General features: G+C 41.8%; 1 protein-coding gene across 1 annotated transcript in view; it reads left to right on the top strand.

The window, feature by feature from the left end:
* The first annotated feature begins 1,336 nt into the window (after positions 1-1,336).
* DNAAF5 (dynein axonemal assembly factor 5) overlaps positions 1,337-26,159 on the top strand; it is a 78,491-nt gene continuing 53,668 nt past the window's right edge. Inside the window, exons 1-6 of the mRNA XM_077449060.1 lie at positions 1,337-1,904; positions 5,618-5,802; positions 11,602-11,726; positions 14,744-14,862; positions 14,995-15,227; positions 25,932-26,144. Of these exons, the coding sequence (XP_077305186.1) occupies positions 1,373-1,904; positions 5,618-5,802; positions 11,602-11,726; positions 14,744-14,862; positions 14,995-15,227; positions 25,932-26,144 (1,407 nt within the window). The 5' untranslated portion in view covers positions 1,337-1,372. The remainder of the gene's footprint in view (positions 1,905-5,617; positions 5,803-11,601; positions 11,727-14,743; positions 14,863-14,994; positions 15,228-25,931; positions 26,145-26,159) is intronic.

The raw sequence follows: 26,159 nt of genomic DNA on the forward strand, positions 1-26,159 counted from the left end.
ACCAAAGTCCGACCATCAAGAACGCGGTGACGTACAACACGTACGACGGGACTAGAAAAACGGAAGTCCAATAGCCAGTAGCCAATAGCTTTGTCTCATACTTGCTTCAGAGCATGCTCTGTTTTTGATACATCGGAACAGCATACAGATGAGCGGTTTTCCCGATAGGAATTGGTTCCGTCGGAAAAATATAGAACATGTTCTCTTTCTAGTTCTGTCAGAATTTTCGACATTAAAAAGTCAGATGGGGCATACACACGTTCGGAATATACGATGAAAAGCTCCCGTCTGACTTTTTCTGTCAGAATGTTGGAAATTCCGCTCGTGTGTACAGGGCATCAGAGTGGAGACTGCGAGCCACACATACACACACACACACACACACACACACACACACACATATATATATATATATATATATATATATATATATATATATATAATATGTGTGTGTCTATGGGAATGTTTGACCATTCTTCTGGAGGCATTTGGAGGCGAAATCAGGTCAGGCACTGATATTAGATGAGAAGGCCTGGCTTGATGAGAAGGCCTGGTTTGCAGTCTCCATTCGAATGCCCTGAACACACGGTCGGACTTTCCGACAGAAAATGTGCGATTGAATCTTGGTGTCGGAAAATCCGATCGTGTGTGGGATCCATCTGACGTTTTCCATCGGAATTTCTGACACACAAAGTTTGAGAGCAGGATCTAACATTTTCCGAAAACAAAATCTGATCGTTTCAATTCTGATCGTGTGTAGACAATTCCAATGGACAAAGTGCCACGCATGCTCAGAATAAATTACGAGACAAAAGCTATTGGCCACTGCCCTCTTTATAGTCCTGTTGTATGTGTTCTACGTCACCGCGTTCTGAACGATTGGATTTTCCGACAACTTTGTGCGACCGTGTGTACGCAAGACAAGTTTGGGCCAAAATCCCTCAGAAAAAATCAGACGGATTTTGTCGTCAGAATGTCTGACCGTGTGTATGGGGCATAATTCATCCCAAAGCGTTCTATGGTGTTGAGCCAGTGCACATAACAGCCCAAAGAAAGAAGTGATCTTATAGGACTAACAGGAACACTCATGAAAATGTAAAATGGATGGCTTCTGGTGTGAATGGGCCCTGGTAGAGACTGTTCTATTCCTTTCATTTTATTTCATTTCAAAATCTTTCTTCCTCAACATTCTGGACTGTTAAACCGCCTAAAACATTCCTGTTGTAGAGGAGTAAAGGCCTGACAGCTCGCGTCGCCTAGCAACCACAGCTCGCCGCTCCTAGGGCCGTGTTCGTTGTTAACAAAGCTTGTTGAAAGCGTCGTTGCTGCGCTGAGTTGAGGAAGCGGCTTGTGGTAACTAAGGCCGACAAACATGGCGGCGGAGGGAGAGCAGCGTGCAGCCAGTGAGGTCTCTCAGGCATTGGCCCGGCACCTGAACTGCCTGAACGATGACAACAAGAGCACCCGGAGGAGAGCCCTGGCCGCCATCCAGAAGGAGGTGGAGGACAAGCGGCTGTCCAGCGGGGCTCTGCAGGAAGTGTTCGGGGAGCTGCTGAGACCTCTGCTCCGGTGCTTGGCGGACCCCATGGAGAAGTGCCGGGAGGTGTCCATCCAAATCCTCACCTATTGTGTCACCAATGTGCCCAGACCTGAAGAGTCCCTTCCCTACCTCATCCCGACCATCACCCAGCGCCTGGGCCACCAGGAGATCACAGAGCCCTCTGAGGAGCTCCGCCTGGGCCTCAGCCAGCTCCTCACCCTGCTGGTGGAGGTGTGTGGAAGGAAGCTGGGCCCCTACCTGGAGGAGATGGTGAGGATACTACAGAGGACCATCGTAGATCCATTCCCGGAGGTCAAGAAGGAGAGCTGCAGGTGTGCCGCCAACTACGCCAGGACCATACCGGGTAAGGTCACCCCTCTACACCAACACCGCCCATCACACCCCATCGCACCTTCCCCTTCGCACCTTCCCCTTCCAGCAACGCACGCAGCAATGTGCGAAAAGTGCTACAAAATCCACACCGCACTTACACTGCTGCTAATTCTTATGGCCCGTACACACGATCCGAAAATCTGACGGAAAATATCGCTTTTGAATCGATTGTACGATAATCGGATCGTTGGTACAGAGCTTTTGAGAGCCGATCATGACATAAATTGGAAAAGTTTCCCCGTAGGGTTTTTTGATCAGACGGCAGATAGTCTGTTTTTTTTTTTTTTTGCATGGTAGTTGCATATCAATAATGGAGAGGTTAATAAAGTGACGAAATTTCTCGTATGACAGAATAAAAAAAAAAATTGGAAGTGATGTCATGTGTTGTAGTGTATTTCTATTGTATTTTTGGACAACAACTGTGCTATATAAACAAAAATCGTATGATCTGGTATTGTACGAGAAATATTTTTATTTTTGTCCGATCGGATAATAATCGGATGATCGTCAGAAATGGAAAGCAATACTAATAGTGAGATAAGGGTCACTGTACGCCCCAATTGGACATAAATTGGAAAGGTTTCCCCCGTGGGGTTTTTTGATTGCAGCTAAAAATGCAAAAGTTATTTGAAAGAGTGTGAATTTTATTAAGAAAAATTAGTTTCATAAAAAGAGCATTGATTTGTATTAAAACATGAGCTCTGTAGATGAGGCTAATGCATGTACATCATAATACAGCCGTGTAAGTATACATAGAAAAAACATATCATGATAAAAGTATTAGTAAACATATTGGAGACACCAACGCGTTTCGACCTTAACAGTAGAGGTCTTCTTCTGGGGGGGGGGGGGGGGAGAGCAAAGACTAGAGAAAAATACATTGATATTGACACATAAATTATAATTATTCAAATATATTTACTGCTAGGGATGAGCTCAGGTGTGTTCGCATGGAACACGTGCAGAGCCCGCCAGGAAGTAGGCATAGCACTGCACTAATCACAGGCAGCGAGATATTGCCCCGATGTGCGGCTGCAGAGATCGGGCAATGTCTCATTACCTGTGATTAGCGCAGTGCTGTGCCGACTGGTGGGCTCTGCACGTGTCCCATGCAAACACACCTGAGCTCATCCCTATTTACTGCTAACGGTTGAGGAAAAAAAGCCCACATACATGCATGGGCTCAGATTGCACTGAAAAAGTATCAGTACTTGGTATCAGTGCGTACCTGGCCGAAAGTATTCATACTCGCCAGTAAAAAAAAATTTCTCTGTGCAACCCTAGTTCTGAGTAGTACTGTTTTTAGCCCACTCATTTTGAATGGGCTGAAATCTCACTGCAACAAAAGTACTGCATGCGCTACTTTTGGAAGCATGCTGCAACCTGATTGTGTACCATGTGATCAGGTGTGGGCAGACTCACTGCGTCTGTGCAGTTTTTTCTGAATGTGGTGCTGGAAGTTCGCCCTGAGTGTAGGTTTCCCGCACCACATTCTACTGTGAAGGGACCCTAATTCTTAGGCTGCATTCACACCAAAGTTTTCAGGCACACAAGCAGGTATGTGCATATCCACCCTCATCTTTGTAAGCACGATAAAAAGCATGGCAAAATGCATATCATGCTTGTAGTGCCATTATTTTGAAACCACTTGCCAACCGTGCTATAGCCAGAAGAAGGTTACAGCGTGGTTGTCCAGTTCTGGGAGTGCATCTATTGTCATCCTCCCAGAACCCAACATCCCTAGGGTGTGCATCGGACACACTCTGTGATCAGACCCAGTTGAGCACAGATCGAGGTAAAGGGCCAATCACAGCGGCCCTTTATCATGTGATCAGCTGTGTCCAATCACAGCCGGTTATCGGCATTTCCTCTTCTCGGCTATACTGTGACGGGACATTTACACTGATAATCGGGGCACTGATCATCCTTTCCCTTATCAGTGCAAAAGAAAAATTACTTATTTACAAAACAACTTTATAACAGAAACAAAAAAAAAAGAGATTTTTTTTTCAAAATTTTCAGTCTTTATTTCATTTAGCAAAAAATAAAAAAGCACAGTGGTGATTAAAGGGGTTGTAAAGGCTTGTGTTTTTTCACCTTAATGCATCCTATGCATTAAGGGGAAAAAACGCCTTGGTCACCGGCCCCCTAGCCCCCCGTCTTTCCTACCTGAGCCCCAAATTTCCGTCAGCGCATCCCCGCCGTCCCTCTCTCCACGAGTTCCCGACACTTGATTGGATTGATAGCAGCACAGCCATTGGTTCCCGCTGCTGTCAATCAAATCCAATGATGCAGCCTCTATGGACGCAGAATGCTGGACTCAGGAGCATGCCCACTAGGCAACCCCCTCGGGAGAGCACTTCTCCAAGGGGGGTTATCTAATATGGGGAGGAGCTGCCGAGGAACCCCAGAAGAGGATGTTCAGGGCCACTCTGTGCAAAACGAGCGGCACAGTGGAGGTAAGTATAACATGTTTGTTATTTAAAAACAAAAAAACAATCCTTTAGTATCACTTTAAAGTGATTGTTAGGTTTAATTTGTTGTTTAAAAAAAAAAAAAAAGAAAAAACATATCATACTTACCTGCACTGTGCAGCTTATTTTGCACAGAATGGCCTCAAACATACTCTTCTGGGGTCCCCCCACGGCTCTCGTGGCTCCTCCCAACATCAGATAACCCCCTAGGAAAAGCGTTCACATGACACCGGGGAGGGAAAATGGCTAATTGGGCCCAATTTGGTCATTTTCACTTAGGGGTGTACTTACTTTGGTTGCCAGCGGTTTAGACATTAATGGCTGTGTGTTGAGTTATTTTGAGGGGGACAGCAAATTTACACTGTTATACAAGCTGTACACTCACTACTTTACATTGTAGCAAAGTGTCATTTCTTCAGTGTTGTCACATGAAAAGATATAATAAAATATTTACGAAAATGTGAGGGGTGTACTCCCTTTTGTGAGATATTTTATATCTCTATCTCAGGGGATAGAGACATGCGGTATCCCATAGAGAATGATGTTTACAAGGAATTATAGAGACTCAAACATCCTTGAGAAATACAGAAGGCCATAAAATAGGCTGTGGGTGTTTTTCCGCATCCAGGATACACAGCTGCCACGTAAAGCCCACCATAGTAATAAATGGTTGTAGGCAGGTTTGTCTTCATGTTGTGGAGATATGAGAATAGCTGTGGTTGAATATTTGAACAAAAGACACTGGGCAGGGCTGACACCACTTGGTGAACAAATATTCACCTTTCCTGAATTTTTCCCCCAAAAAAACCCATTGTATTCCAGAATTCCCAGCACATTACATACCACTGTTCAGCCAGTAAAAGTGTTGCTCTTCATCTCCATGTGTGTGTGCCCTGCAAGGCCTGTCAGCAGGAAATCTGCAGGAAGTGTTGCTGGACACAGCAGCAGCTGCTCCAACTCATTCAAACTATGCATATGCACAATGCGCTCGCTCTTCTCTAGCAGCAGAATCTGGGCCGCTGAGTGCATTTCTGGCAGAGGAACAGTTATTTTTCTGTACTTGCAGGATCTTTAAAAGGATAAAATTTGGATAAATGTGTGTGTGTGTGTGTGTGTGTGTGTGTGTATTGCACAGCCAGACAAAACCTGGACACCAGAATCACTATTGCATCAGTTTAAAATATATCTGTTTTTTTTTTTTTTGTTTCAGAACATTTTCACATGCAGTCGGAATCGCTCATAAAACCTCTTATGCAGACAATATCACATCAGCATTCTAAAGTGCGTATAGCTGTCATCCAGACAACAGGAGCTGTGATACAACATGGCAACGGGAAGTCCGTGGATGATGCTCTTTCTCATTTGGCGCAGAGACTTTTTGATGATTCGCCTCAAGTATGTAAAGTTATAATGAAGATCAGTAGCACTTGGAAGTTATTGCCCATCATAGACCCATCTGTGCATGTGCATACCCCATCTCTTCCTCTCTTTGCAGTCTGCACCCCTTTTTCCCTTCTGGACTGTTGATAGGCATTCATTTAAAGCCGCACCTGCACATAGCTTAACCATTTCCATTCTCAAGAGCTACCTAGAGCTGCACGATTCGGGTCAAAATGAGAATCACAATTTTTTTGCTTAGAATAAAAAGATCACAATTCTCGCAACTTTAAATCTTTCACATTATATAAAAAAATTGGGCTAACTTTACTGGTTAGTTTTATTTTTATTTTATTTTTTTTATTCATTAAAGTAATTTTTTCCACAAAAAATTACATCTGAATGGCTGCTGCGCAAATAAAGTGTCAAATAAAATATTGCAACAACCGCCATTTTATTCTCTAGGGTCTCTACTAAAAAAATATATGTAATGTATGGGGGTTCTAAGTAATTTTCTAGCAAAAAAAATGATTTTAACTTGAAACCAACAAATGTCAGAAAAACTTTCCTCATTTACACACTAGTCTATTCCTTTGACAAATTACATGTTACAATGTTTATACTTAAGTTCCACTGCTAAAGAATGTTGTGATTATTGGCAGACTGCCCCTTTCATTGGCAGTGGCTTCAGAAGAGCAGAGAGAATTCTTTGCATATAAAGAATCGTGAAACACTTTTTTTTTGTCAAGATCGCAATGGGGAAAAAATTGCGATGACGATTAATCGTGCAGCTCTAGAGCTACCCTTATGTCAGTACCTTACAGCAGTAAGGTAACTGAACTTAGCACACCCACGGGTGTGAAACACATCGAAGATTTCAACCACTGAAATCAGAGTCACTTGATACAACTCGGCACTTTAATTGTTGCACCAGCACCTTTTTTCACTTATTGAAGTCGATTATTATTTGCACATTGGTTTGCACTTAATGTGGACTTTTTTATATAATATAATCGCATGGTTTATATATTATTTATTTGTGTATGCCATGTATCATTTACATATGATGAGTTCATAATTTTATTCACAATATTTTATGTCACACATACACCCTGTGTCATTTCTGGCACTGTTATAATTCATTTCGGAGTAAAACGCCACTATATTGATTTTTTACATACTAATACCCGTGGGTAGTGTTTGACCCATACCGTGTCTGCTGCACCAAAGCTCCTCACTGAACCTCATAGTAGCGTGGGAATACCCATTCAATATATATCAATGCTTGAAGGTTATATATTTTATTCGCTACAGTCACTTTATTAGCACCTTTGCACGCTACTTTGCGTTTACACATTGATGCATTGTGTACTTTTATTATTACCTGAATTTTTTATATTATGTGCATTTTTTTTAAGTTACTTTTGTGCTTGAGTAGTTATTTACTTATGGTGGAGCGCAACACCATCTATTGATTTACACCTTCTACTGTGGATAGTGTTTGACCCTCACTGTGTCTGCTGCACCTCGATTGATTTTTTTATTACTTTTCCATAGTAGCGCAGGAATATTCACTATTCCATAATGTGGATTTCTGTTGTCACTCCTACCTGAGGAAGGGGATGTTGGTGGCCCTGGGATGCCAGTTCTTATTACATGCAGTAGACCCAGTAGGGGTTCCCAGAAATTTAATTGCAGGTGGAAAGCCCCATTGAAAGCAGACAGTCTGCGCCCAGGGCTGATTATTTCCAGGTAATGATTGCTTTAGCGATTACAAGGAGCTCCCCCCCCAATTATCTGTGGAAGCGGTCTGCCCTCTGTTGCTTTGTGTGGCTTCAGCCCACAGCTAATTGCTGGGAACCCCAGTTGGATCTCCCACATGTAATCACTAATTGCCCTAGTCACAAGTGTGACATATAAATATCCTGTCTTTAGCTTTGATTACGAGATTACGATGTGCTGGTGAAATCCTGTCATTTAGGTTTTACCATCAGAAATCCAGCATAACCCCATATAGTTTCAGAAAACCTACAACCATTTATTTGGGGGGGCGGGGACATTTTTGTTGCCATTTTAGGCTGGGTTCACACTGCTGCAGCTACGAGAACCGGATGTGATTCGCACCGCACTGCAGTGCAAATCACATCCGATCTCTGTGCGATGCGAGTTCAGCCATACAGATAGTATGGCTGAATTCGCATCGCACCCGCCCCAAACTCGCACGGGACCCTTTTTTTTGGTCCGCAGCAGAATTGGATCGCATGGGTGTTCACACCATGCGATCCAATTCCTGTCCGAGTTTGCAGATCGCACTGCGATTTGCGAACTGATCTGGGGGTGTCATTAACATTTCACTGACACTCCCAGCAGTTCGCATACGGCAGTGTGAACTGCCGCCGGGAGGCATGCGATGCAGGAACCTGCCGCGGATTTGCGGCGTTCCCGCATCGCTCCAATGTGAACCCAGCCTTAGCTGGGTGCCAGGAAAACTTTTTAGAAGCGATTCCTGCTGATAGTAGAGGAAGAAAGCAGCAGACAGAACTGACACTTAGTCCTCCTAATTTAGATAAGTACACACTATAGAGGGATATGCTTTGTTCATATTTCATGTCTGAGGTTTACAACCACTTTAACCAAGGTCAAAATGGAGTTGTTGGATAAGGACATACAATTTTGGATTATGAAGGCGGGAAGTTTGCAAATTGTCAGAAGGAACGTTTTTTTAAAAGGGTAATTGTTTATATTTAGTTACATTTGAAACAATATTTTCTGCTATCATTATGTATGCCAGAGTACTTCTTTATTAAAAAATAAAAATTGGTTTGCAACCATTGCAAAGCAAAGACATTGCTGCGCCAAAAAAACCCCAAACAGTCTGAGTATTTAAACCATTGTGCTGCCATATCCACATTCCAACCCCACACATCTTGAAAAGGTTAAGATGAGGTTGTTGTCACAGATTTCTCAATCGCTAGATTGGTTGGCAATGAGCGAGTGGGTGGAAGCGCCGCTTGCCAAGGAGGAAGCTCTTCAGTAGGATGTTTGGCATAACAAGTATTGAATGCCAACAAATACCTTTCACTCACATCCAACAGTTTCATCATTATAGGCTTCTCAATAAAAACAAGCTGTTATTTAGTAATAGAACCCTACGCTGTTAATTAAGGGCAGTAGATTTCCACTAATATGCTTCTCTTCTGGGTGAAAACGGCAGATTTTCCTTCCACTCGTGCAATGGGATATGAAAGTGACATTTTGAATCGGAGAGCTTTACAGCAATGATGACTGAAGAGATGAACACTTTGCATTTACTCATGAATAAAGGCTGTTGAGTGATTTTCATCCAAAAACCCATTACATTCTTTAGGCTGGGTTCACACCACAGCGATGCGGGAACAACGCGAATCCGCGGCGTTTTCCTGCATCGCATGACTCCCGCCGGCAGTTCACACTGCCCTATGCGAACGGCTGGGAGTGTCAATGAAATGTTAATGACGCCCCCAGATCCGTCCGCATATCGCAGTGCGATCTGCAGACTCGCACAGGAATCGGATCGCATGGTGTGAACACCCATGCGATCCGATTCTGTTGCGGACCAAAAAAAGGGTCCCGTGCGAGTTTGCTGCGGGAGCGATGCGAATTCAGCCATACTATCTGTATGGCTGAACTCGCATCGCTACAGAGATCGGATGTGATTTGCACTGCAGTGCGGTGCGAATCACATCCGGATCTCCCCCCGCAGCAGTGTGAACCCGGCCTAAAGGATGCCTTTATAGCTTTTCCAAAGGCGAAAATATTTTTTTATTAAAATAAGCATGTTATACTCGCCTGCTCTGTGCAATGGTATTGCACAGAGCAGCCATAAGCCTTCTCTTCTGGGATCCCCTGTCAGTAATCTTGGCTTCCTCTCTTCTGTAAAAGTAATAGAGAAATCAGAGAGCACTCAGGAGGCGAAGCTGCTGACACTAAAGGTGACCAACCCAATACAGTAATTACATTCAAAGAATAAACATTTAAGTGACAATCATATAAGTAAAATATCAACCTTTTTAAAATAGATATGAATGAAAATAATTAGTGGAAAAGCATGCACATAGTCTAATAGTGCCCATAATAAAAGTCCTCAAAGTGAGAAGGTTTTGTGAGAATTGAAGAAAGAATCCTCTGAAAGTAACACTTCTCAGTGCAACAGTAAGGATATGTAAAGTGACGTCAGTGCTCTTCCTCCACCAATATGCACTCACCAGAATGCAATTAATAAACAGTATATACCGTGTTTATCGGCATATAACACGCACAGGTATATAATACGCACCTTCATTTTAGAAGGGAAGTTTCAGGAAAAAAACTTAAATCTTAATTAAAGAACTTTGAAGCAAAATAAGGGTCAGTGCCCATCAATGTAGCCTCACCATTGCCCATCTGCAGCCTCACATTTGCCCATCATTGCAGTCTCATCAATGCCCATCTGCAGCCTCACCTCAGATTACTGCAGCCTTGGAAGGGACAGGGAGGGGGGCTGGACGAACGCCGTCAGATTACATACAGCGAGAATCTCCTGTTTACTCAGCGGCCACTTAAAGCGAAGGTCCACCCTAAAGTGGACCTTCCGCTCATTGGATTCCTCCCCCCTCCGGCGCCACAATTGGCACCTTTCAGGGGGGAGGGGGGTACGGGTACCTGTACAGTACAGGTATCTGCACCCACTTCGGGGTAGCTCTCTGCGGAAAGGGGCGTAGATTCCGCCCCTTTCCGAAAGTCCCCCGCTGCCTGCTGGGAAACACACAGATCCCAGAGGCAGCGGGTCCATCCTTATTGCGCAGCGCGACTTGCGCATGCGCAGTAGGGAACCGGGAAATGAAGCCGAAAGGCTCCACTTCCTGATTCCCATACCCAAGATGGCGGCGGCAGCACCCGAGAGACGATCGAGAGATGGGCTTCGGGTGCAGACATCGCGGGCGCGCTGGACAGGTAAGTGTCACTATTTTAAAAGTCAGCAGCTGCAGTATTTGTAGCTGCTGGCTTTTAAAAAAAAAAAAAAAACGTGGACTCCCGTCGGACTCCCGCTTTAAATACAAAGTCCCACCTCCAGGACCGGCTTCTATGATAGACAGAACACTGGTCCAATGCCGGCCCAGGAGACAGAACTTCCTATTACAGAGGCCACTGAGTAAACAGGAGATTCTCGCTGTATGTAATCTGACCGCGCACGTCCCGCCCCTCTCCCCGTTCCCTCTTAGGCAGCGCAAACACCGTATTGGCGTATAACAAGCACACTGCTTGCACCCGATTTTTAAGGTGAAAAAGTGTGTGTTATACGCCAATAAATGCAGTAAGTATCAATCCTTTCTACAGGAATCCACAGCAGCCGCTCAAAAAATTATCCAGATGTTGCAGTATTCAGTCAGGCAGGAATCCTAATTGAAAAGATGCGCATCATACAGTGCCCAAAAGATAGTATATAGTATGTTTTAATAGAATGATTAGCAATTAAATTGCCAAATAAAAACATTCCTCATGATTTACATCAAGGTAAAAACAACACGGCCTGACTCGCAGCAATGGCCAGTGATCCTTACCTTGGATATGGCTGCATGATGTTCGCACGTCATGCAGCCGTGTTTCGTGCAATGCACATCCTCGGGGGGGGGGGGGGGATATGTCAAGTGGCAAAATGTTTTTTTACCTTAATGCTGGGCTAGTTTCCCTAGTTGTACATATTTCTAAAACATTGTCCTCCATTTTGAATTGTGGGTACCACAGAGATCAGCGCTAAAATTCAATCTGATGGTTGTGGGTGTTTTTTTTGATTTTTAGGTTCGGCAAGCAGTAACTGTTGTAGTTGGGAATTGGCTTCTGGAGCTCAGAGACAGATATTCATACTTTCACAAACTGATGCCTCTTCTACTGAGCAGCTGCAGTGATGAGAATCCTGACATCAGGTAAGGTACCATTAGGCTGTCCTGTAGTTAAAGTGTCTTGATTTTAATTTTTATTCTAGTTGAAAAGATATGGCTTGTCCGGACTACTTTATAATTTTCATAGTCACTTAAAAAAAAAAAAAAAACCTTTGAAACAAACTTGGTCTCGTCCCATTTGGCACAGTTTCTCTATTTTGATGTACCATTGCCTATGACTTGTAAGTTATCAATATCAAGCTTCTATCTGTATGTCGACACATTGTATACATTAAAACTTTTTCAATAAACGAATGGCACCACAAAGCAACTTATTCGCTCCTTGATTATTTCCCACCTTGACTACTGCAACTCTCTCCTTAATCTCCTACCCTTAAGCAGGCTATCCCCCCTTCAGTCTATTATGAATTCTGCTGCTAGACTAATACACCTCACTAACTGATCCATGACTGCTGTTCCTCTCTGCCAATTCCTTCACTGGCTTCCCCTACCCCACCGTGTAAAATTCAAAATGCTAACCATAACATACAAGGCCATTCACGGCATCGCCCCCATCTACATCACCAACCTCATCTGCAGATATCGTCCACTCCGCTCCTCCGAGGACCTCCTGCTCTCTAGCTCGCTTTTTATCTCCTCCCATGCTCGCCTTCAAGACTTCTCCAGAGCCTCTCCCTTCCTCTCGAACTCCCTGCCCCAGTCTGTCCGATCAGCCCCTATCCTGTCCACCTTTAGGAGATCCCTTAAAACCTCATTTATTCAGGGAAGCCTATCCCACACCCACCTAACTGTCCCCGAGTCACCCCCATCAAATCATTCTTTGCAGCTATTACCTTTTGTACCACCTCCTACCTTTTAGAATGTAAGCTTTACGTACAGGACCCTTCTGTACCTTTTTTATTGAACTGTACTGTAATTGTGTTGTCCCCCCCTATACATTGTAAAGCGCTGCGTAAACTGTTGGCGCTATATAAATCGTGTATAATAATAAAGAGAAAGTAAAACTGGATTTGTCCTCTATAGCAGCCTATCAATCTGCTTCACATATTCCCTGGGAAGATGATTGGAATTCTAGAAGTTGCTATGTGCAACCGCTCCATTGCAGTTAATATTGTCTTTGCTTAAGTTTTTTAATACTCCAAACTTTGTGCTTATGTTTCCTGCTATAGAGAAAGCTGGGCAGTAGAACAGTGTGGCAATCAGGACACCTATTTAAGTAAATGGCTGGGTGTTCCCCAGGCAAAACAATGTACAAAATAAATGGGACTTTAGCCTCTTCCCTTGAATGTTGGGTTCCGCACAAATGTTTAACTGTTATCAGTCTTGCTTGGAGGGAGACTATAGGTAAAATTCTTATTTTTCCTTGATAAAATGCTGTTTAAGGATTACGTAAAAGGATAGACCTTTTTTCCGATCCTCCCTTTTGAGGAGAGTTCTCATGACCAAATGCCTAAGTCTTCATTCATGTGGCCAGCGCTGGGAGGATCTTGGAGTAGTAGAAGAAAATACGTCACAGAAGGTTTTGTTTTGATAACCTCCAAAAAAAAAAAAGTGGTATACTGTATTCGTCATGTTAAAGAAATTTTCTAGTAAAACAGTTCGGGCTGGCATTGCTAACCACCTTCTAAAAATGCGAGTTGTTTGGCTACTGCACGACTAAGTGTTTATTAGTTTAACGTATTATTTCTCTAGCCAACATCCACAGTTCAGTGGACCGCAATTTTCATTTAATTTCTTATGGCTTTAATTCTATGAGACACTTGGCTACAACAAGCATACATATTAGAAATTCAGGAGTGAAGTCACAACTCTAGGTCTGTATACTTGTACAGTGTCATAAAATACTGCAGCCATTGAAATAGCATCATAGCCAGGCAACTAGTATTTTCTGAAGAAAACCTCTGTGTTTAATATTGCCCTACTACAGGTTTATTTAAATAGCGGATTCTTTACCTGGTTGGAGTATAGGTGTTTTTTTACACCTATAAGAAAACAAGAGGACGCAAAAAGCCTAGTGCATTACCTTAATCACCATACTCGCAAACATGAGGACATCACAAGCATTTAAATTCACAACTCCAACATGGCGGATCCCAGATCACTGTGTTGGGAAACTGACGCATTTTGAGCAACAAGCTCCCTTCCTTGAGCTCTGAGGAGGGTCGTGCCTCCTAAAACACATCAGTTTCCCAACACAGCGATCTGGGATGAACTATGTTGGAGTTGTGATTTTAAATACTTGTGAGTATGTTTTCAGCTTCTTATTAAATTCTATGGTTATTATCAGGTGCTACAGCTCTAAAAATAGCAGAAAAAATCTAAATAGTGCCTGAAATAAAGCCTCAGTTGCGCTGGCAGGACATCACAAAAAGTCCTGCCAGCAGCTTCTTTGCAGGGGTCTAAGAGCGGTAAATACACCACTCCTCCACATTTAAAACAATGGGGCAGCACCGCTGCAGCTGCGTTTTGCGGGTGGATTTAACCCTTTTTCGGCTGAATAGCGCTGCTAAAACTAGCGCAGCTTTACTGCCAACGCCCGGGGTGGCTCAGTGTGAAAAGGGTCTTTAGGTAATGCACTAGGTTTTTTGCGCCCTCCTTTTTTTTTTTTTTCTTTATAGTGCTTTGGCGTTTCCGTGCTCAAGGAGAACAGCATTGCCTGAGACTAGGGATGAGCTCAGGCGTGTTCGCATGGAACATGTGCAGAGCCCGCCAGGAAGTCGGCGCAGCGCTGCGCTAATCACAGGCAGTGAGACATTGCCCCGATGCGCGCCTGCAGAGATCGGGCAATGTCTCACTGCCTGTGATAAGCACAGCGCTGCGCCGACTTCCTGGCGGGCTCTGCACGAACACGCCTGAGCTCATGCCTACCTGAGACACCACTCTTGTACAGTTGGATGTGAGAAAGAGTGAGCATTGAGGCTTGATTTGTTTTTTGGAGTTTTTACAACTGCCTGTCAGTTGATGCTTAATCCAAATAACCATTCATGTGCCATTTCATTTGTTATTGCGAATCTCTCCTTATTTATCATCTCTAAATGCAGACAGATTGCTCTTGATTATTGGAAGAAAGTTGGCTTCCAGTGGGAAAGCGAGAATGAAGATGATCTAAAAGATAAGATGGACTTTGGTGACCCCTACCCTTCATTCTACCCTGCAGGAGGTGAGACATCTTTGCATCACAGGTATATACTGTATGTTTTAGAATATGCTTATTGGAACAGAGGTCTGTGTTGCCTTTTAATTCCATCAGGCATTTGTCAATTGGTTTCATTGCACCTTTTTTATGTTTCAGTGGAAAGACCTGGGCTGGGTTGCCGTGAGCTCATCTTAAGAAACCTGTCTAAGATTCTTCCAGCTGTCAGTAATGATATAACAGACTGGGTTGCAGGAACCCGAATTAAAGCAGCTCAGCTACTAGTCATCTTATTGATGCATGCAGAAGATCATACCACTCAGCACATGGAGCTGGTCCTCAGTACCCTGTACCGATCGTGTCTGGATGAAGAAGAGAAAGTAGTGCACAATGTGAGTAGAATTCTGTATGCTGCAGTAGATTTACAGAACTGAAGGAAACATATAATGGGGGTTTGCCCACAGCAATCTGGCTTCAGCTTTCAAACTGCATTAACTATAGGGCAGCTAGATTCTGGGTGCTGTGAGTTTAGATTAAGAGAATGGACAGAGCATGCTTTTACTGTGTACTATATAGTCCTTATCGCTCATACTACAGCAGCTGTAAGGCATAGAAAGAACATTTTGCTAGGAGCCATGACTTTATCATCCACAGTTTACAATATTTGTAGATATTCCATGGTCTGGCCACTGATGATACCTGTAGACCAAATGGTCAGGTAGTCCAATCAATGTCCGGGGTGTTAAATACATTCTTTAGTGCTGCATGCAAACTCATCAGATCTTTATTTTAATTCTCAAACTATCAGTCTTCAGTAAAGGTTTGAATCTTAATGGTTGATATATATGGCAGCACAGCCAATTTTTTTCTTTGGACAGCTCAAGAAATAGAATAAATGTGTCTACCGAAAAAAGAAAAAAAAAAGAGCTGCCCCCTTCATTAATGACCAAACTGGTTATCCTATGTTTACACAGTATTTTGGTGTTCACGGTAAGGGCAAAATGTTTGTAGTCCTCAGTGTGGGGCTGTTGGCAAAATGCTCAAAGTAACTTTTTCCTAAGGTAAGTTTCTTTTACACTTGCTGTAATAAAGTTTAAGTAAATTAAAATCCCATATTTTGGGTTGTCCCCAGAACAGCAATGGAGGCTAAGTCTTCCCCAGGGGGAATTCCCTCTCTCTTTCTTTTTTGGATATGGGACAGAATGTTAAGGGAAATCTCCACAATGGCACAGATGGCAAAAAAAATTAAAAAAAATAAAATGATAGCAGTCCTAACCCTCCATTACTCTATCCAAAATGGTTTGCCGTTAGTTCTGCTTTAAACTCCCACTGCTACCAATAACCAAATTCTTGTTCTAGAGTGACAATGTGTTTGCCTAGTGTACTGTATCTATAGATGCACACCAATGTACCCTTGGGCAGGAGATGCTAGTTTTTTTAAATGCCTCCCCAATCTCCTTCTCTGTAACATAGGGCATGTTTGTTCTGTAATTTATAGAGAAGAACTGGGCAGAGATAACAGTTTTAGTTAACCTTGCAGAGTGCACAGAACACAGGAGAGCGTTGGATTTTTGGCAGGATTAGCAAGCATTTTTGCACATATCGAAAAGATATAATAAATTGCCTTTAAAGTTATATTTAACAGGCCAAAAGGAAGAACATCTAGGAAGGTAATTGTTGAGGCTTACACACACTTTAGCCCCTAAAATTAAGTCTGAGGGGCCACACTTTGTTACAGTTCTGTTACAGTGTGCTAACGCATATGCGCTAACATTTGTTAAAGCACGTATTTTAATGTGCATTGTGTTAAGCAAGCCCATTCATGAGGAATAGACTGCCAAAAGATTTTTTTTTTTAAATGCACATGACCCCCTTAAAAAAAATAAAAATAAATGTTTACTAATGAATTATTTTTTGCAACATTGCTATCTACAGTGCATGGTATATGTGTTTTGCTGCTCCACAAAGCATGGTGCTTTGGGGTTTGCTATACTATGCGTTCGAGTGCCATTCACAATGAATGCAACAGCAACACACCGCCCACAAAGTAGGTGAACTGACATGCAATGTGCTAACGTGCCCATTGCCACAATTCACACGTTTGAATGGGCCTTGAACATGAACCCTTAAAACTTCCTCTTTACACGTAATACCAAATCTGTATTTTAACAATCTATCATAAAAAGCAGAACAATTGTTGAAGCTTCAACATCTGTAACTTGTGCCATGACTGGATATGATTTGTCAGACATAAAGAATTAAAGGATAAGTTCACCTTTTCAGAAAAAAAAAATATTAAATGCAAATTTTCTTATGTCGCATACACACGATCGGAATTTTGGTCGGAAAAAGCACTGATGGTTTTCCCAACGGAATTCCGACTGGGATTTTGTTCAAGCTATCTTGTATACACACAGTCGCACCAAATTCCGACCGTCAAGAACGCGGTGCGGTAACGTACAACACGTGCAGTGGGACTAGAAAAAGGACGTTCAGTAGCCAATAGCGTCTGTCTCGTAGTTGAACCTGAGCATGCGTGAGTTTTTGCGTGTCAAAATTGCATACACACGAACGCATTTTTGGATAGGAACTTTTTCTGACCGAAAAATGGAGAATGTGCTCTCAATCTTTTGCTGGCCGAAATTCCGCCAGCAAAAGTTTGATGGAGCATACACACGATTGCATTTTCCAACCAAACGCTCTTATCGGACTTTTGCTGGCCGAATTTCCGATCGTGTGTACAGGACATTATCGTACATCACGGGACACAGAGCCATAGTATTTACTATGCTATAACTTAATAAATAATATGCTGTTATAGGCCACTGTCAGGTGATGGACACTGGCACGCCTTAAGACAAAAAGTACACTCCCTATATAACCCCTCCCACTACTGGGAGTACCTCAGTTTTTTCGCCAGTATCTAGGGCAGTGATGGCAAACCTTGGCACTCCAGATGTTTTGGAACTACATTTCCCATGATGCTCAACTACACTGCAGAGTGCATGAGCATCATGGGAAATGTAGTTCCAAAACATCTGGAGTGCCAAGGTTAGCCATCACTGTTGTAAGGTGTAGGTCGTGAGTAAATATGTGCTGTGCTGAGCTCCACTGGAGGAATCTTTGCTGGAGCTAGCCATGCAGCCAGATCCATTTAAAGTGTCTTTTTTGGCCTAATTGAATGTTATGTGGGCCTCGTGTCCGAAGAAATGAGGTCTTGCCTGTAAATGCTTCTCTTTCTCTTTAGAGAGCTGGACCCCATTATCAAAGGTAAACTTATCCTTTAAAAGAATTTTAAAAAAGCAGAGCAGAATTATCTGTTGGTCTCCAGAGCTGCTGCCGTAATGTGCAGTTAAGCACAGCATCATGGCACAATGCCACACGCAGTGTTTACAAAGAAAATCATTTATAGGACAGGAAAATACATTTTTGGCAGAAGAGATAAAAAAAATCCTGCTATTAAATTCTTTATTTTTAAGCTTCGTTTCACCTTATCCCCTAAACCAGTGGTCATCAACCCTGTCCTCAGGGCCCACTAACAGGCCAGGTTTTATGCATTACCTTGGGAAGATGCAGACTAGAATACTGCAATCACTAAGCAGCAAATTATGTCACCTGTGATGTATTTCAGGTATCTTGCAAACCTGGCCTTAGTGGGCCCTGAGGACGGGGTTGATGACCACTGCCCTAAACCACATGTGTCGAACACAAGGCCGTGGGCCTAATCCGGCCCTCCAGGCTATTTCTTGTGGTCCTTACAGCTCTCCTGTAGCTGAAGCACACCTCTCGTCTCAGCAGTCGGCAGCAGAGAGGAAAGGACTCCTTTGCCAGATCCTGCACTTCTCCATGCGGCTGCAATGGAACTCGTCTCTGCTACCCACCCCCCTACTTTTTATATTTTCATCATCTGCTTCAGGAGTGTGAGTGGGTTCTGCGGCGGTCTGTACCTGCCCTTTTGCCCTTCACAGGTTAAGTCCTAAGATATTATTAAAACCTGTAATAGTTGAATGCAGAGGCAGTTATTTAATATGGTAAAGAGTGAATACATTTATATAGTCTTATAGATACAACCGGCCCTTTGAGGGCAAACAGAATGCTGAATTGGCCTGTAATGAAATGCCCTAAACCCTAATTTTAAGGTAAATCAACTGTCGGCAAGCTCAGGGTACATGTACTTTCTTTCCATGCACAGTGCTGTTTTATAGAGGAATTGCTGGCTGAAGTGTCGAAACAAAAATGTACATTTCCTGGGGTGTCAATCACCTGGTCCTCCCACTGACGTCATCATTGCAGTCCTCCAACATGCAATCTCTGACTACATGAAGGTTAAATCGTAACCCTTTTCTAGACTGGAAGCTCTAACAAGCAAGGCCCTCTGATCCCTCCTGTATTGAATTGCACTGTTTGCCCCATGTTGTAAAGCACTGCGCATGTTGGCGCTATATAAACCCTATATAATAATAAAAATTAATGATTAGGCATACCCATGCAAGCGTATTGCGCTGGTATTTGTGATTGTGCTAAACGCATCTTACTGTACATGGCTGTGAATGGCATTCTGTTCTATTGCTGAGATTGACAGGTGGTGAGGGAGTTTCCCCACTTCTGCTTTTCTTAGCTGGATATACTATACCTGGTACAGCAATTCTTCCTCTTTTCTTTGGGAAACAAAGAAACAATTGCAGTTTGAAAATCTTTGCAAGCACTTCTAATGTTGGCAGATTTATTGATTGGGAGCACTGCAGGTCATGCTAGAATCGGTCACGGTGCTTTGAATTTCTGGTATTTGATTCACAGTATTGCTGGCTTGTATTCAGTTTATGAAAAGTAAAGAAAGATGGTTTTAATTCAACACAGGAAAAAAAAATAGTTTTGTGTGATTTCCTGTGTACTTTTCTCCTGTTCCATTCAATGAGCATTAGAAAAAAATGATATCTTTACTCACCTTTTATGACAAATGATACATTTTTAATGTCTAATGTTTGTTCCTGTAAAATATTATTTTAGACATTTATTTAATGAGGGTATTGTAAATCTACTTGAGAGACAAAATATTGTGTGTATTTTTCAAGCAACTCTTTAATTAATGGTATTTAAGGTAAGGCTGGATGGTAGCGGACATGCTTGGGGCTCGCTTTTGGTGTTTGTTTATTCACAAGCAATAAAAGATTTCCTTTATTTAGAGTCTCAGGTGTTAAGCATATTTCCTCTGTCAAATCACACAAATGACAGCTTGTAAAACTCCAAATTTCTTTCCCAATGAATGTCTTTTAAGATATAAGCTTTAACATGTTTTCGTATTTGTTTTTATGACTGACTGAGACTGTATTTCTTTCTTGTTCTGTTCATTGTCGGGCAAATTAATTTAGATACATTTGTGTTATACTGCTGCCTACAGAAGGGGCCATGGAAAACTGAATAATCATAAGCCAAATCTCAGTTCAGCATCCCTTCCACCAAGCATGCCTCCATTTTTTTTGTTCATGTCCTAGGAGTATGGACATCTTTTTTCTAGCTCTGTAGCCACTTTTTGTATTCTCCTTTTTACCTTTGTTTTTATTCATGGATTCAACTTCTATTGACTTCAATCAGGATCCCCTGCTACATCACTGCTTGACTGGTCTCTATAAAGCAGCTATCCAAATTGGTGTTTCTTCGGATTAGCTTTGGCGCCCCTAACCAGACCTCACTGGATAAAATACACAAGGCTAGTCTGAAATGTGGTCTTTGGGCTCTGCATTGTGACACTTTCCAGACCTGTAGTACTCCATATTCCCATCGCACATGTTCCTGGAAAATCTCTCAAGGGTTTGGGTACTGCAGCAACAACCAGTTGGGAACTGGTTCAGAAGTCGCAAGGAAAATGTTTGCCAGCACACAATGGATCAACAAGGAAGCTTCCAAGTGAATTGTTTAATGCATGATCACATCACAAGTGTAGTGCTACGTTTCGGAGTCACTGCATGTTGGTGCAGTGCTCTCCCCTGCTGTTCTATTGAATTTTGACAGCGGGAAGGGCTCTTCGGTCGCCCCTCCCTCCCCCCTTCCCCGCCAGAATTCACAAATTAGCACTCTGAGTGTGCGCCTGCAATCGCTGATCACGTTTTTGATTTTCCAGCATGTCCTTAAGACAACAGCTGGTTGTTAGATCCTACTTCTATTGGAAAATCAGCTGCACACTGGTCGAATGTTGGCTGGTTCCTGCTCTACTGGCTTATTTTCAGCCAGTGTGTACCCTGCTTAAAGAATATATTTGGAAAGTTTCAATGGGACTTTTTAAGCACAAAAACAAATGGAAATATGGAAAAATATAAATTTTAAAACCTATAAATACATAGAATAGATATTTCAAAGAATACATCACAAAGTGCATAAATATATTTGCAATGCTGATTAGTCTTTACATGTTTCGCCGTACAAAATAGGGCTTCTTCAGGAGTCCTGTTTATATCAGCCGTTATGCATATAATCACTAGAATGAAAAAGAACAAAAATCAAACAGACTCAAAAAGACAAACACAGTATGTACATTCGACTTTACAGGCATGCAGAATACCGTATAGACAAAAATTGGCTTTAGCAGCTGACCTGTGTATTCAAGGAAAAAATACGATCCAAGAGTGAGTGGATAAAAACTGATCTATTTTGATGATACCATAGAGAGGGATAAGTTAGTAAGGAGGACAACACCAAATTGGGTCCATTTATCAAATTAGAAGCAGTAATAGATAACTGTAATCAAATAACTCAATAGCAAAGCTAAATCAACAATGCCTAGCAATGTAAAACATGCCTACCTCAATTTTTCAAATAAAGAGAGGAGCTAGCAGCTTTCCAAATGGAGAAGAAGTATGAAGAGAAATTTTAAAACCCTTAGAGGTGTAGATATTGTCAGGAACCCCTTAAAGATAGAGCCAAATTACCATAAAAAAGTCCTATATAGGACAAGACTGATTACCTGAATATACAATGTCCAGGAGTTCAAAAATAATCCAAAGGAGGGGAACCTCAGGCTATATAAATACCAAAGTCCCCTTCTGGAATTAAGATGAAAAATTGATTTAAATAAAATAAATATCTAGACCAAGGGCTTTACAATAATGGTATCAAGCAATAATAAACATTAATACCTACTGGCAAACAGACTCCCTCTCTGGTAAACCAGCCATTAAGACTGAGCTAAGCAATACTTTTCAGATAGAGGAGCGCCCTGGGTGTCCATATGGCACATCTGATCCATAATCCAACCACTAATTACAAATAATAATCAAACAAAAATTGTAAGACTGACAACTCGTCCCGGGTAAAAAAAAAAATTATTTAACACATTGAGTTGATACACAAATATAGTACATTTACAAACACAGGTCAGGGCAAAAACCAAAAGGACTCCTAATAGACCTCATCAACTGTTTACATAAATTAACCATTACACCCCTAAAAGACCATAAACTCAAATATTATATAATATGAGGATCTAACCTCTTAATAATGGGAAAGACCTATAGAAAAGGCTTGAAACTAAGGGACTTGTTTAAGCCTGGATGGACAGTGGCAGCCAGGGTGTGAATCCATGAATCCACTTAGATTCTTGTTGAAGGATCTATCAATCCCCCCCCCCCCCCCCCCCCCGTCGAAGATACAGGGCATAGACATTCATTTTTGAAGTGTCAAAGGAGTGATACAGTCCCATGTGTCTACTAATTGGTGTTTCCATTTTTTTTTTCTTGATAAGGGAAACCTGGTCCCTTATCCGGTGAAAGAAAGGCCTTTTTTTTTTTTCCCCTAAATAGAAGGCCTGACAGTCACATTTCATAAGATAGACCACCCCTACGGTTTTACTGTTCACATAGAAATTAGGTCTATACAATTTGACCATTGGGGAGAGTGACTTCAGTAGTATTCATCAAGAGACCACAGAAATCACATTTACCACATGGGAAAGTTCCTCTAGGTGTAGGTTTTGCTCAAGAGGTCAAGTGACTATGGACTAATTTGTCCTTAAGCAAACTCAATTTTCGATTTCTGTTATTTGAGGATAAGCTCCAACATACTTTGATAATACTTCATCCGTAGATAAAAGATGCCAGTATTTTTCAAAGATGCGATGAACCTTCTTGTGTTCACCTGCATATCTTGTAATCGAACAAACTTTTAAGTTTTAAGACATGACTTGCTATATCCTCTATCAGATAATTGTACATGAAGGGCTCTGGCCTTGAGCTCAAAATCTTCGTCCTTGCTACAATTTCTCCTTATTCTGAGGTACTGACTATAAGGAATACTCTGGACAAGGGACTCGGGATTAGAGCTAGTTGCATGCAAAATCGTGTTTCCTGCCAGGGGTTTTCTTTAGAGAGAGGAACCAATTGTTCCATCTTACATAGATGCTGATGTCTAAAAAATGTATACTTTTGATCACGTCATTGTGAATTTCAAATTATGAGTTCATCTCCAATTGACTCAAAAATACAGTTAGCTCATCCCGTGTCCTTGTCCAGATGATAAATATATCCTCAATAAATCATCTCCAAATCAAGACTTTTTCAAAAGTCCCGATAGGATCAGAAGACGAAAATATCTCTCGCGCCCCCCCCCCCCCCCGGTACAGGTTGGCGTACGATGGGGCACATTTGGTCCCCATCGCAACCCCCTGCACCTGGAGTTAGTGGGAGCGATCAAAGGTGAATATGTTATTCAAAATGAATAAAAGCAATTCCACCACAAAGCTACTATAGGCTCTTGCCCCTGGTCCTCGCTCAGATAGGAAACTGTCTATAACACACAACTTTCCGAATATATTCTATACATATAAAGGGATGTGGCACTATAATTTAGTTTCAGTATTTCAGCTCTTAAAAATCTTTCCTACCCTGCTTAAAGGTTAACACTTAGTGACCGAGTGCTGCCATCATCTGCTGGTGGAGTGTCATGCTCACAATCTCCATGCTATCTTTCCCTTCATTCAGTGTGAGAGGAAGCATCACCCTGCTGCTGTCCCTGCTTTTAGAGCACCTTGTGAATCTCAGGTCAGGCAGAGCATTCAAGCAATCAAACACAGCTCAGCATTAGAGGCCACGGGGGGATAGTTCCACCTAGGTAAGTATGATTCTAGAAAACAAAAGCATACATCTCTTTTTGAGAAGGCAGTCATTTTGTGATGTTCATTAAATATCACTTGTCAATTATCGTTGTGTGGGCTAATCAGCCAATCCACCCACCCACCCATTGCCATGGCTCCTAAACAATCACTGTCCATGAAATGGTTAATGGAAAGGTCTGCCTGATGCCTATGGAGATGTGAAAGTAGTACTAAATAAACAGAAAGCATTCTGTCATGGCAAAGGTGTTCTTCCTTGCTTGTAACAGATTATCAGTCATGCAAAGCACAGATAATCAAATGTCCTTGGACCCCAGTTATTGGCCAGAACACTACCAATAGGAGGAGACTGGCTGTACATCTGGGTCATTCACCAAACTTCAAAAGGCATATATGAGGTGTTAAAAGTAATCTTTCATAGCCATAGTGCATATTCAGCAAGAAAATAGTACAGGGTTAGACAAAAAAAGAAAATCCTTAGAATAATATGGCATTGGACCACCTTTTGGCATCCAAGACGGCCTGAACTCTCCTGGGAATTGACAAATATAAGTCTTTGTTGAATGACAAACACATCTGATACCACCCTGCATGTTAAAATCATTCCAGTTCTTGCAAAGATGCCGGAGGCAGAAAATTAGCTCGAACCTTCTTCTCTTGAATTGATCTTAGTTGCTCTGTGATATTGAGGTCCGGCAACTGCGGCATCCAGGAAAGGTGCCAGACTTCGTCTACATACTCGTCGCAACCTGTGTGAATCAGAGCATTATGGTCTTTGGAAAACATTGTCTGCACCATGGGGGGACACATGGTCAGCCAAAATGTGTCGCTGGCAGTGACTCTACTGGTACAAGGCAATGACGGGGCCTGCGGAATACCTAGATATGGCTGCCCAAACCATAATCGCACCGCCACCATGCTTTGCCAGTGGCACAAGACAGTTCTGGTTGTAAGCCTAGGACAGTGTTCCCTACACATAAACACGTCTAGTGGTTGGAAACAATGTGAAGCTTGATTCATGCTGAATTCCTGTGTCCCTTATTGGACTTCAAGAAATTAATTTTATGGTAATAATAAAAATTTTGTTTTTGTAGGCTCTTATGTACTCCCTGATTTAAAAAAAAATTATGTTATCAAGTATAGTTGTGTTTTTAATACCTAATGGTATGCATATCCAGGGTTTTATAGGTTAAAAGTCTTTAAAATGTAAGTACAGAATTTTTTTTTGGATGGACTCATGAAGGGTTAGAATCCCTGGGGGAAAAAAATGTTTTTATTGCTATGGCTCCAATGGATTTCCTCTCGGCAACTGTGCTTTTCCTAGATAGAAACTGAGGGGAAAACATGCAACAGAGATGCCTGTGGCATGTTGCTAAACTAGCTGTTGCGTCTGCAATCGCCTCCAGGTGCCTGATACATTTTCACTTCCAGTGTGCCTCTATTGCTTCAATGGCTGGGGTCATTTTTATTATCCAAACTTTGACCAGATCTTAAATAGTTGCATTCTGATGTGGCCCTTTCTACTCCCTGTTTCCTGCATATTGGCCACAAAATGTGAATCTTAAATAAAGAAGATCAGAACAAGAAAACTATATGATCCTAAATGTGCCAAGAACTCTCTACACATAGCAGTTGCATTAGAATTGTGACAGGTTCACTTTATTGTAACTACACCCTTCTGACTGCATAACCGGCAAGTTTCTTAATTTCGAATTTATTTTGATTTTATATATATATATATATATATATATATATATATATATATATATATATATATATATATATATATATATATATATATATATATATATATATATATATATATATATATATATATATAAAATATATATATATATATATATATAAAATATATTTTTTATATATATAAAAAATATATATTTTTTTTTTTTGTATGATGATAATATGTGATATAGTAGTTGTGATGATGATGATGATAATAATAATCATAACATTGTATGCAACATCTTGTGTTTAGAGTATTAAAGCGGCAGAGTTGATTGGAACCTTTGTGAACCCTGAAGTGTTTCTCAAGCTGATCTTGTCGGCACTAAAGAAGTCTCCCCTAGCTTCCCACCTAATGATTCTGGCAGCATTCATCCGAGGGAGTTCCAGAGAGGCGCTGAAGCCCCATTTACATCGTATTGCTGATATCATCTCCCAGACTGAGATCTGTCAGGGCTCAGAAAAGGTAATGCAATGAAGT

Source organism: Lithobates pipiens, unplaced genomic scaffold, assembly GCF_037356315.1.
Source record: "Lithobates pipiens isolate NorthernLeopardFrog02 unplaced genomic scaffold, aLitPip1_a1.2 Scaffold_22, whole genome shotgun sequence".
Classification (NCBI taxonomy): domain Eukaryota; kingdom Metazoa; phylum Chordata; class Amphibia; order Anura; family Ranidae; genus Lithobates; species Lithobates pipiens.